The sequence below is a fragment of the Temnothorax longispinosus genome, chromosome 8 (assembly GCF_030848805.1).
Source record: "Temnothorax longispinosus isolate EJ_2023e chromosome 8, Tlon_JGU_v1, whole genome shotgun sequence".
In the NCBI taxonomy this organism is placed as follows: Eukaryota; Metazoa; Arthropoda; class Insecta; order Hymenoptera; family Formicidae; genus Temnothorax; species Temnothorax longispinosus.
The window spans coordinates 19,471,209-19,484,995 of NC_092365.1; the positions used below are offsets into that span (position 1 = coordinate 19,471,209).

The 13,787-nt window shown below is 40.3% G+C and overlaps 1 protein-coding gene across 4 annotated transcripts in view; it reads left to right on the plus strand.

Moving 5' to 3' along the window:
• The window catches only part of LOC139817491 (uncharacterized), a 221,300-nt gene that overhangs the window by 41,957 nt on the left and 165,556 nt on the right, over nucleotides 1–13,787 (plus strand). For 2 of the 4 annotated variants that reach the window (XM_071785627.1, XM_071785629.1), the window contains exon 2: nucleotides 3,486–3,794. In XM_071785627.1, coding sequence (XP_071641728.1) covers nucleotides 3,662–3,794 — 133 coding nt within the window. In that variant the 5' untranslated portion in view covers nucleotides 3,486–3,661. Of the gene's footprint in view, nucleotides 1–2,424; nucleotides 2,588–3,485; nucleotides 3,795–13,787 lie in introns of those variants that run through there. The other 2 variants (XM_071785628.1, XM_071785630.1) reach the window with 2 other exon arrangements.

Consider the following 13,787-nt stretch of genomic DNA (forward strand, 5'->3'; position numbering starts at 1 on the left):
GTGGAAAGGGAGAGGAAGAGAAAGAAAGGGATGGGACAGAGCTGACCCAGCCTTTGTGCCGTTGACATTCTGGTAACCGCTGATTCTCCTTCCATCGAAACCCTCTTTTACCGTTTGGTCGGTTTTATCAAACGGAACTAGCTATAACTGCATGCGGCACAATTACAAGCTACTTGCGGCTTTTTCTTTTTCGCTCCTTTATGCCAGCTCCAGTTACATATGTTTCTTCTTCTATTTCGATCACTGTTCCCCCGGCTATGCGCCCAATCAGCACCTGAATTAAGTTAACTGCATCGACACCTTTTGAATGAACCTATTCACAACGGCAATCGCTTCAATGGAGATTACTTAAAAAAGAAGGAGAATAAAAGGAGGGACGTCATTCTGGAGAGGAAATACTTGACTCAGTTATGATGGAGATATCTGACGGAAGTGGCGAATTATAATTGGAAGATCTTATGCAAGAGGCGAGGTACAGTGATTGTTGAAAACGAGATGGGCAGTGTGAAATAGCTAAAGACCACAATAGCACGATTTGAACCAAACATACTTAAAAATCGAATAAAAATATTATTTGTGTTCATGACAGCTTATAGCATAAAAAATAATTGGAAGTATGATAAAAAAAGTCACGCCGCAATAAACATTATAATTATATCACAAAATATATCTCAGTAGATAAAGTCAGCATCTGGTCAGACTGCGTAAATTTCTCGATTACAACCACTTCTGTTCATTTTAGGAATAAAAAGATAATTATTTATCGTCCAGTGTTTCTCTTGTTTCACTTTTACGTGATGTAAAAAGAGACATGAGACAGAAAGGAGAGAAAAGAATCTTGTTCAAACCGAATGAATGCTGGATGAAGAAAAAGGAAAAGCATAAAAATGCTGTTATTTACGCGAGTTGAGTTTATACACTTGAGAGAAATGTCCTTAACGGAGTTACTTTCTTTATCCTGAAATGATACGACGGCGAAAGTTGCAAGTTGCTCTCTACTTTGAACGTAATCGTAGACCGGAAAATGCAACGGTGTAGGAAAGTGTTCAGGAATCTCGGTTAAAGCAGTGTTAAGAACAGTTAAGAAGATAGCGCGAGCTAATAAGGCGGACGAGCGATAAGTGCATAGTAAAGGGTAGAAGGAGGGAGGGGGAGGGAAAAGAACAGGTATCTAGTCCCTGCGGCTAAGCACCCGATCGTCCACCGATGCGCTACATGAGCAAGTGTATAAAGGTCGTCCTTGCAGAACGCCGAGTGGCTTTCATAACTGCTGGACAAGTTCGTGGTAAAACCGGCGACGATAGATAACGATGAGTGAATAACACTCACAGCGGCAAAACGACGGGATAACTTCGGCTTGTCACATTATGAACGACTGAATCGTCGACCTCCCGTCTCTCTCCACTCCCTGCCGGCGTCTCCGTAATGGGGTCGTCATCCCCTTCGGCCTCCGAGTCCTTGCCAGCGACCTCGTGAAACATTGTGGGGAACCATGATCCCCGACTTATGCATCGCTCGTCGCCTCGATGGAGATACGCTAACGAGACATCGACGACATTTCCAAGCAGATGAAAATGCAAATGCCAGTGCAGCTGAGTCCTAGAAACTATGCGGTCTCTTCTCGCTCGGCGCGATATGAATTTCATTTCGATGGAGACGTGACAGAAATTAAAGTAACTGCGTAAGATAATTATTACGTCTTTCATGATCTCACGTTTTATATTCACGTAAATTAGATAATAATTCATAAAAATAGATGAGTAGAAGAGAGATTTTTTATTTGATACAATTTTTTAAATTTTTAAATAGATATAGCTACATTTTCTGTCTTACTCTCTCTTTATCTCTCTTTGCGGTCTATTTTTACAAATTCTGTAATAATATTGTACTTGCTGTACTTGTAAAAAAAATTAATAGGCAGTTGGATTAAAACAGCGCATTATTTAAAAAAAAACACACAATTCTGAACAGTCGATACGCTCGGATACGCTGCATGTATTTTAATTAATAATCTCCTTAATATTTTAATTAAGACACATGTATTTTATATATGATTTACTAATATACATATAATTTTTTTAGTATATAATATACCAATGAATTTAAAACGGATTTTTATGTGTAAATAATACTCGAAATAATATTATTGCATATTCATGTTCTATGTATGTAAAATTTTTGTTTTCTTTTTTATTGTTATCGGAACAAAAATTCTGCGAAAAATTTTACAAACAAGCGGCAAATACTTCAATTTAGAAAAGCCGCTTTAACAGTCGTGCAAATCTGCAGAAAATAAGTTTCAATAGTCTCCCTTAGTCTTGGAATTTTTCACAAGAGTTCTTTGAGCCCTGTCCGTGCTTCATCTCTTAATGATCATCCGTCAAAGGAGCCCTTCTAATGAAATATTTTGCTATTTTGTTGCAGACGGGATTTCGGAAAAAAGCTTTTTGATGTGGGCGAAGTCATTGAAGGATTTAAGAAGACGAGTAAGGGTCTACACGAGTCTAATTCCGTCAGGGAGCGAGGAAAACCGGAGTCCGGCAGAGAGAGCCGAAGGGAAGAAAAAAGGCGGAAAATAGTGGAAACGGTCTGGCACATGTTACGAGCGTAAAAAAAAAGAAAGGGTAGAAAAGAGCGAGATAGTAGGGAAGGCCGTTACTCTCGCGATCGCCGTCGGTAGAAGCGATGATTGTGTCTTCATGTTATACCCGAAGGAACGGAGTAATACGTTCCGAGAAGAAGGAACGTGAAGTATAGGGTGCATAAATCAAGGCTCGCGCAGAAATGAAGATTCTGTCCGAGAAGAGGAATAACGGGCAGCGAGAGTGCAAAATTTTACGTGACATAAAGCCCCTCCGCTCAATGACGTGGAAAAAGTGCGTCTGATAAACAACGGCGGGCTGCTGTTCCTTGATTCTAAATTTCCATATATCTTTATCTGTCGCCAACGGCGGTATACGTGTTAATCTCATATATGTCGAGCACCAATTAGAGCGGAGACGCGTGATCGCGCTTAATTAATTTCGCTGCCTCGCGAGTCGATTATGCCGGGTACCGTCGTATACACTCGACCGTGACCCAGAATTCGCAAGAGATTAATTACTCACAAACAAATAAATGCGCTACATAAATAAATACGCTTCATGCACTCTTTCTGTTCAATCACCGACACATCTTGATATCTTTTCTATTCGGATCCTCGAAATTAATATCGCTGTCGAATCTTCATCCCTCGGACAATCCACTCGCATATCGCTCCTTCGTTCCTACCAATACGCAGACTTGCTTTAATGAAATTCCTCTTTTGAGAATTCTTTGATTGAATCGCGTATAAATATTATGCGTGTAGAAATTACGCGAGGTGCGTATTCTTATAATTTTCTTCGAGCTATCATCGGGCGATCGCAATGATATGAAAATACCTGCTATTAGACGCGACGCGATAAAACGACGGTATATCGAGAGTTTCGTTCGATATTGCGTAGATATTCAACGGCTGTGACGTATTGTTGTGCGCCCGCGCTCGGACGGCAAAAAAGAAGGGAAAAAGAGGAACGTGCGGAAGAAACGAGCCGTAGCGAACAAAAACGGAGAGGAATAGCGGAGGCATGCCAGAGAAAATGATATCGAGGCGGAGAACTGATTGAAACGAGAGAGAAAAATGACAACTATCGAAGCCGTTAGTGAAATGAGTGCGGTACGTCGGGCGGTATGGTTCAGCGCCGTGTTATTCGCAGCGACTCCCTTGGCCTACACTCAAGTAACATGGACGCCGATCTACGTGGGAGGATACAGTGAGTACTCTTTTACTATTTGTATAAATAAAATGATATGTTAACGAAATAGAAAGAAAGTTAAGTTGTATTTATGATCAAATGGAGTTAACATTTTTTAGCTACTTTTGTAGAACATTAATTAAGTGTTTAAATATTTTGGGGGAAGCGCTTGGCTTATGATAAAATAATTTGAAGATAAAATATTATAATAAAATATAATGTTAATGTTAAATTTGTTAGAGTCAAAACGTAATAATGTGTCACTAATTCCTTGTACATGTGACTTATTAACGTCATTAATCATTCCGCATGATTTGCTCGCGGAACATGCGATATTTGCAGTTGTCACGTACACTAATCTTCATTTTCATATGATAATACATTATGATAAATTATGCTTCGGACCGCACTGCGCGTCGCTCGTTACGAGCTGAAAAAACATGTCAAAACGAGCGCACACGCGTTTCCTCTTTTTTTACGCGACATATTTTCATTCGTCTGACGGGAAAGCGAAAAAGGAAGGAAAGAAGTGGCGCAGTAAACGATGAAATATCGCGCAGCATTATTTTTTCGCATTTCTCCGAATCTTTTTTAACGACTCGAACTTTGGCAATCAGGGTTATAGCGCCAACAACGAACGGCGAACGCGAAAGTGTGCTTCACGATAACCTGTACGAAAGATTGATAGTGTCAATTAACGAGCCACGACTGGCTGAAAGTTCGCAAACGAGTACAATTAATGACACATCAGCTTTCTGCACGGCAATTGACAAAAGAGATATCAAAGAGAAACGAAATCGTCTAAAATTGGGTAGAATTTCTCAAACGCTTTTTTAAAATAATTTTAACGGTATGAAATGTTAAAAGTTACAATAGTTAATTCTTTAAAATAATATGAAATAATAGCTAATGATATCTACTTTAACTAATATTGACTTTTTAAAGCTTTTATAAAAGAGCTCGATGATAATAAAACAAAAATTGGATAATTAGATAATTTTTAAAATACTTAATACGATATTGCTTAATATAACTTCAAAGAGCTTTAAGGGAATATTTTAATTCAGATATAATGATATTGAAACAAATTAGACGTTGCCGCGCATGAGGGTATATGTTTCATTAATGCAATCGCAAATTATTTTAATGATATTCCTCTGGAAAAATGAGTTCAGAATTTAATCTATTGCCCGCGTAACGGGGAGCGTCAAACCGGGAATGATGATAAATGCATAAAATACTCGCTTAAGAGAAAAGCAATCTCACGAGTATTCAGATCTCAACGGACATTAAATTTTTATAACCTGGGACATTTATCCGTTAATGCCGTCACTCCGCCTGATGGACGTCGCAATAATCGAATTACAGGAACGGTCCGTCACATAATTTATTAGACTGGACGATTTTAATATATTTTATTGTTAATTATCACCGTCGAAAGTTTAAATCAATAGCCATTACCATTTATAACAGTTTCACTCTACGATCTCATAACTTTTGTGTATATTAATGAAATTGTATCGTATAGATATTGCGTTGATAAGTAGATTGTACGGACCATGAACTCACACGTGTAATGCGATATCATGCGAGTGCATCGAATTACGATATTGCATGTCATGCTTTCCTAAATAATTGGATACAAAATACGGCATTTATTTAAATCTACTAACAAAATAATCTTTGTATTACAATATTTGAAGAATTTTACATTATATTATTACAAATATTATAATATTAAAGATCAAAATCATAAAATGTAATATGAAAATGGTCGTTTGGCTATATTTGAGTTGTCGATAGACAGTATTTTGTTCTACGTACTCCCGAGAGGAAATACGGAAGATCTGGGAATCGGTAACAATGTATCTATAGCAGGATCAAATTATCGCACACACAGAGAACGATATTGCAAGAGGGTTTAGCCGAAGTAGAGTTTTACCGAATGATCATTCGATCCACGTAGAACGGATTGAAAACCAATCACGCTTTGCTCCGTAGAAAGATATAGGGCCCCGCTACCAAGAAATCAATCTGAAACGTGCCCGAAGTAACTCAATTTTCCCCAGTTATGTCTAAGGTTACCGTTGCAGGCCGCTGATATAAGCTGATATGAGAAGGTGAGCGTCCTTGAGTTTGCAACTTCCGCGAAGTCTGATCGTAGTCTTAATCACTAGAACTTCATCGTGAGAAATTAAGCACTACCGTTCTACAACTCGGACGTATCTTACCTTGTTTGTCTTAATGAACAAGTCTCAAAGTTGCGCCTTCCTTGCCTTTCCTAGATTTACTCGCTAACATTTGTAATAGGAAACATATAACGACCGAGTGATATCTCTAAAAATTAAAAATTACATTTCAGAATTAGAGTTATACTCTACCGGAGAATACTCTAATGCTCTAACATTTTAACTTTCAAATGTAGTGTTTAATTCCTCTATAAGAGATATTACTCGGTTACTGTATTTCCACTCAGAAATAATCCGTTATATCGTGTCAAGTTTCTGTTAACAAACACAAGTCCGGAGAAGCAACTTACAGAAATATACTCGGCATGTAAGCAACGACAACGCAAATGTGATATACATTCCGCCGAGTGGAATGTCGCCTTATTCAAAGATCCGAAGTAGCAATGCGCAGCATATCCTAGGAACTGAGAAACCTACTATCGTGCGCCATTGTAGCGCATCAATCTTCTAGATCGTTACGCGTCCTCCGTCCATTTAGTAAGGTCCCTTCAGTTAGATCCTGACTCCGTCGTAAGCGATGTCGTCGCGGTAACGACTGGGCTAGACAAGCGGATCCTTTAAAGTGATCCAGGGCTGCGTGTAGATCCGCTGGAATAATTCAAGCCGCAAACATCGTGCTCCGGTGATGGTGGATCAGGCGGAAGAGAACCTCGAGTGAGTTTAGGCGAAGGGGAAACGAAGTGGTGGAATATAGGATCGCCGCTGAAGACTCTCCTTTGCAGTTGCTTGTCGTCGGTAGCAGACTGTACTCTAATTAACGGCGGGGTAACAAGGGTACCCGAGAGAGACGGAGAATCGTTGTAATAACTCGCGCCACTATGAAGCGATGAAGGAGGCGGAGATGAGGAGGATGAGAAGGAGGAATTGCATACAAAAGGGAAGAGGGTGGGGAAGGCGGTATATGAAAGGCGTGAGAGAAGAGCGATTCTCGAATCGGTATCTCAAGTACGCCCGTCTTAAAATGTTGTCGATTAATTAACACCCAAATACCAAGCGCTTGCTGTTTCTCGGTGTGGAAATTTCCAACTTTCGTGACGTGAAAAGGTTGGAACCCGGTTGACGCCTCCGGTGAATATTGCGCGATATACTGAGGAGACTAACTACTATAAGCAGAAATCGGAGATGGATAGTCTCTCACGTCGCGTTAAGTCGACATAAATGGGGCTGAAAGTCATTTGTCATACGACTCTGTACGAGGTTTATACAAGTTACCAGTAGTAAACGTTTGATGAAAGAAATGAAGCTTCTTCCAGTTTTTTCCGCGTAAAACATTTTCTCTCGCGATAAATTTTTTAACGCAGATGTTATAGACACATTACGTCATAATATTTGAATAAAAAAACGCGAAAAAAAAATTTGTTGTATGCGTCAATAACATCTACTGTTCTTTACCTTTTGAGTCTATTGCGGCGAATGGGAAAGAATAAAGCGTAAATTGATGCGCCCTATTCTTTGAATTCGATGGCGTACCACAGAAAAACGGATCAGTGGCGCGATATCTTGCGTATTACGGAGCGTATAGATAGCAGCGAAGACTGCATTGTGAGTCAGACATGCGTACTTAATTCACATATTACTCACACACGAGTTATGAATACGCGCAGCATGCTGCCGGCTACGCGCACCTTGTCTCATTATTCGAACTTCAAAAGGATCATACTTCCATTGTAGCGTAGCAGTAATTATATTCCTTTCATGCACCGTTATTATGTTACGTTCGTCATTTGTGACGAACTGGATTTTTTAACAATAGGTGATTGATGTCGTCTAAGCCCAATATCGTCGATCGATAAATTATCCAATAACACTGTCTCCTGAAAACGAGAGTGATTTAGCGCGATACGGAGTGAAACGTCGGTTTGATTTAATCTCAGATACAATTGCTCAAGATACGGTCCTTGAATCGTTTCACTTCTTCAGTTATCTACGTTATTTCTTGATAAAAGACAAAGAGAAACGATAGAGTTTCTTTTACGCGCGCGTGTCCAACTTGGCGAATGAAGTCAGGGGTTGTAAAAAGACTTACGCTCGTAAAGCCGCGGCGAGATTCAAGTTGGACGGACGAGAGCCGAATATCGTGATCAGTCTTCAAAGATCGCGGGATTCTCGAGAAAGGGCATACAAAAATCTTTCGTCATTTTTTCCCATCTTTACTTTCTCGTTTCGTACCGCTTAATCTTATCACGTGCGGACTCGGGCGGTTCAAACTCGACCTTACTACTTACTGTCCTGAAGGGCAACTTCGTTCACGAGCCAAACTTCGATCCTCTCGGTTTTTATTGCGCTGCTTTATTAACAAGACCACACAGGAGCGTGTTACGCGACGCGAATTAATTACTGTGTGCTCGCGTCGAACTTGTTTTGTTTTAACAACACAATAACAATGTGGTAACTTCTACGGAGGATCGCGTTTACGAAATACATATTAGAAGCAATTTTTCGAATGACGATGATAAATTATTTTATTGCAAAAGCGTTTGTTTAAAAACATATTCTTTACAATTGCGCAGCGCCAAACTTCACTTCCTCCATGATAAATGGTATAAACGTTGGTGCTGTCCAAATATATCCCAATATTTTAAAAACCGGATTACAAGAAATCCGATTATTTAAAAAAATATGTGGGGATTTCTTTGTATATATGCATATCCATACTCTCTCCCCAATCTCAAACAATATTGCTGTGAAAATACGGCATTGTGCGAGCTATAAATGCGTATCCGTCGTATTGATTTATAAGTCAAAATGTAGCGTGTGCCGAGGGAGAACGTGACAATCTCGCGCAGTGCGTTTTGAGGGTGCACGAAGCAGGCGGCAAAGGACGAGTAGCGTACGGAGTGCACGAAGGCGAAAACGTTTGTTTGGACGAGTAAACAGGGGTGATTCTGTTTGCTTTTCGAGGAGGAAGAGAAGCACGTCTCGACGTATGCGTGAAATCGGGTACCCCGAACCTCGCCCCCGTATGCGCGTCTCTGCACGAATGACAATTCAATATTGATGCTAACCTTGCTTTCATAAGCAACTGCTGATGTCCACCAATTTGTGTGTTCACAACAATAAAACATGCTTCCAAACCCAGAAAGCGCTCTTTCAAAGTGAATTGTAAACTTCGCTCAGACAACTTTGTTTTCCCGGTAGACGAATGCTCAGTTGATATTCCTCGCTGAGATTGTGTGTGTATGTGTGCATGTATTCTAGTTCTCTTATTTATTAACTTGATCTCGCTTGAAATTTTGTTTCCTCTGACAAACTACGCTAGGAGAACTATTAGAAGTACTATTTCAATTTCTCACGTTATTACATAAAGTGATAATTGAATTATATAAGAAAAATATCCAATGGGACGAGATCTGATATTATCACAAAAAGATTGTGTTCATGATACTGATTATATTTATAACAAGTATTGTTTTTAGTACCGTTTTACCGTAAATTTCCTGTCTTGAAAAGCGCAATCAATAACGGCAAAGTTATCGCGAATACATCGATCGATGCTATACGTGTATATACCGTCGAATCGTTCAATAGGGGAGCAGCTGTAAAAAGGTACCGCATAATGAGGAAAGGGGTTCCATGTTCCGTCGATCTCACAATCGCGGTGGCACATTGTTACAACACATGGACCACCGCGAGCGAGCGAACTTGAAAAGCCACCTGCGCGCGCGGTGTGCAGGTGCATTGCAGTTTCATAGTCTTCGACCCCCATTCTCCTCCTCCTCTTCCCTTTCTTCCACCGCGCTGTTTCCCGCCCGGTCGACGGACCGGAGACCGTCGGGCAAACTGTAATCCTGTTTTCTAAATGTAACCCAACTTCGGCGAACATGTGTATGTCTGACCGCAAGCACTGTTCGACAATTTGTCTCCGCGCCCGACGCTTCGCCGCACTTCTCTCTCTCTCTCTCTCTCTTTCTCTCTCTCTCTGTCTCTTTAGTACTCTCCTGGCGCCGCCTCCTTTGTCACCTAACTGCATTTTCCTTCTCGCGCGTTCAATGTTCAGTATCTTCCCCAGGGGGAAAGGCCCCCTACGCGAAACTATATTTCCTTTGATACTTGTGCATGTGCGTATGTAAACATACGCGTTGAGATAGGCAACGTGCGCACACGTGTTCGTTCAACTCCATGTACATATATGATGTTTGTGCACGTGTAAGGTAATGTGGAATACATAGAGTACATAGGGCGGTTGCCTGTACACATCGCGCGACTGTAAGTGTGTACGTAGCGCACTCAGGTTTTTGGATGCAGTTTAACGCTCCGCCTTGGTCTTCGACGTAACTTCCGCGAGAAATTTACTCGGTGTTGCTCTTCGAAATTTGCGTCGAAGATTATCGAACTGCGATAAACCTTAACCACCGGTTACTAACCGGTTATTATTCGTAGCTGATTTGTGGTTTGCGCCTTCTACAATGAATAATTTCTCTTGAAAAGCATCTTACTGCATTTCTTGTAGTGGACTGTGCTTATATATCGATTTTAATTATTTTTGAATAATTTTAATCATTATATTTTAAGTAATGGATTGAAATAATAGATTATTGTTATTTTGTTATTGTTATTATTATATATCTAATAATATATACAGCTATGTTAAAAAAGCTTTTCGAATATGAAATATTCCATTTATTTACGAGGGATTTAATAATATCAAAATATTTTCTGTAACATAATAGCAGAGGTACATCATATTTGCTAATGACACGCACACTTCTGCCTGTATAATCTCATTGAGAATATTTGTAAATTATCTGTCTGTTATATAGCTGACAATTATTTATCATTTTATATTTTTATATTCCCGAGAAGAATCGCTGAATTATATCGTCAGATTTATTAAGCCATGCACGTAGATCGAGTTTGCTCGACAAACGATCAGTGGTACGTACCATCGAAATTCAAATTTCTCCATTCGAGTCACTCGTCATCGTCCAATGAAACTTGTAACATAGCAGTTTGGCAAGAACAATTAACCTCGGGCTGATGGCATTTAGCAATACCAGTCTAATTCAACCGTCGTCAGATCTCGCATACCGTCCCTTCATCCGACTCGTATCGTGACAATCGATTCCTGTTAATCCATTCCGCGCGGCACACACAATCACCGGTCTCGTTGCACCGGAATGTTTTATACGGACCTTTGTTCGCAAATTCACGAGTAAGCGGCAGTAGAAAGATCGATCTTCTTTCCTCTTGCACCGGCGGATATACGAGTCCCGTTGAAATTCGACGCCGATAGCAGACACGTATACAACATTGTCGAATCAGCGTCGATATTTCCATGATGGCTCTCTCTCTCTCTCTCTCTCTCTCTCTCTCTCTCTCTCTCTCTATTTTCTTATACGATATCTCCGACATATATTTAATGGACATTTCCAATATATATTCTAGTTAGCAATGTAAATTACATTTTAAGTTAACGTTATATCGATCTTTAATAGAATATATAATTATAAATCAGATATTTCGACTCCGCTTTGAACCATCTCTTCAGCAGTGCAGTAACAATTAAATAAAAATAATCTCACTTTGGCGAGAAATAATAAGTGAGTAACTTTAAAAGTTGATGGTCTAATAATAGCGTAATTTTCCACGAGGAAGTCCTAGTAAAACTTGGATAAATAGTTTATTATATGATCGAAATCAAAATGACAAGAGTCATAACTTGAGCAAAAAGGGAAGTAAAGTTATTTATCAGGGAACGTGAGAATAAGCATTGAAATCGAGACAAAAAAATATCGAGAAACAATATATAATTCAGTAGAGGACACCGTTACAATTGAAACAGTGATGCACTTAAAAGACAATAAGAGATTAATAAGAAAATAGTTTCCTATTTTTATTAATAAGAGATTATTCAAGACCAATGATCATGGTAATTTTATAAAAAAAATTAATCTTTGACAGAAATTGTTGTCAAAGAAAATCAATTTTGTGCATTTGTCTAATCGATGATAACGAAATGTCCATGGAAAACACGGAAATACTTGGTTAATTAGCCTTCGAGCATTGTCAGTAATTACTATCGCTACGTACACTCAACGACATTTTAACGCAACATCGGATGATCGTCCGGAAATCGACTGTGGTCGTTGCTCACGGCAACCTCAACCGGAAGACCACGTCGTGTTCGCGAATTGTCGATATTCGAGAGAGCGGCAATCGCAGCCGCTCGTCATCGCTCGGCATGGGGAGAGAGAGAACGGATCGTAACTTGCAGCAAGAACAATTAGCCGGCGGGCCTGCCGGAATTGCCATGGGCGATGCAGCCGGCTGGCTGCTCTCGCACTCGTCATGAGTGCTTTCCGCACAATCCCTTTCGTACCATCCCTCCGGGTTTATCGCCATCCCTCTACCGTCTCGCTACCGATTCTTGTCGCACTAAAGCAACCCCGACGTGAGTTACAACCCTCCGTCAAGTTTCCACGGCGGCAGCGGCGACGGCTGCTACAAGTCTGCCAGTAATATTGTTCAAAATATCCGGAGCTAACTCCGGCACGTCGCGACGCCGTGTATGTTCCCGAATGGAAGCGCTTCGTGCTTCAACTTTGTTCTTTACGCGTTACGCTGTCCGCGACCGGCGCGGCGTCGTGCAGAGAGCGAAAGTGCTTCCGTATGCTGCAGGATAAGTGACGTCGCGATGCAAGTTCCGAGAATGCAGTGATTTATCACGTGTGCGAGGTGCATTATACGCGCCTAATTAGATCGTCACGAGATGCGTGACGCGGAGATGATATACTTGATTCTTCACGTTATTTCACTCGAAAATAAAGCGAAAATGCGGTTTCTATAGAAAATAATCTTATGCAGTCTATGCGGATGCGGATTTAATGAGGAATCTTATTAGCCCTACATTTCTAAGAATTCTCAACCGAAAATGTCAGTTAAACAAGGTAGTGTACGGCAACAATAATGACCTGGGAGTTGGCTATAACATATATAACTACAACTCGGGTCATTATCTGCATTACGATATATCTATGTGATTGTAACTATAAGCAATACAATTAAAACTATGTTAACTAGTTTACATTGCGTACCGTTCTGATTCGAGCGCGTACAGAAGCAGAGACAAAAAGGAACAGGAGAGAGAAAGAGAGAGAGAAAGAGAGAAAGCTAGATAAACCTGTCTATTTAATGAAAATTAACTAACAGCCTCGTATCGCGCGAAACGCGGCGGAGTGATGAACTTTGGAACAGCAGGGTGAGATAAGGGCGAGAGCGATAGTAGAGTAGAGTTAACGCGATGGATTATATTTCAATTTCGACTTTGGTTGGAAACACGCGAATGATAAAGCAAAACGCGCGGCGCGGCGCGCGTCTTGCCAGGCGATAAAGCCGCGATATCTATCCGCCATAAAATGCAAAATCCATCTTAGACGAGGGCGTGATCTGGGATGCGAGGTATACGCGATACGTTACACACTGTTGGCACGGGACTTCGAACGACTAGGAGTGATCCGCTTTTATCTGAGCACTTTTCGATACCGGCCAAATGTTTCTTGAGATATTGCGTGTGCTGTAAATTATGGTCGTAAAAACGACTTATCTCTTAAAGCGCACGTACAAGATATCTATAATATCGTTGTACGGGGCTAGATTGTAACTGTGAGGTTAATCTCGTGGTACAGTGAGCAAACAGTGCCATTACTTAATCAGAAAGTAGTTAGCTTCTGTTCATTTATTAATGCTGATACATGTTCTTCATTATCGAACTGTAATATAAATCTTTCTTTCGTTCTCTCGCAAAATTATGTATGTACATCTG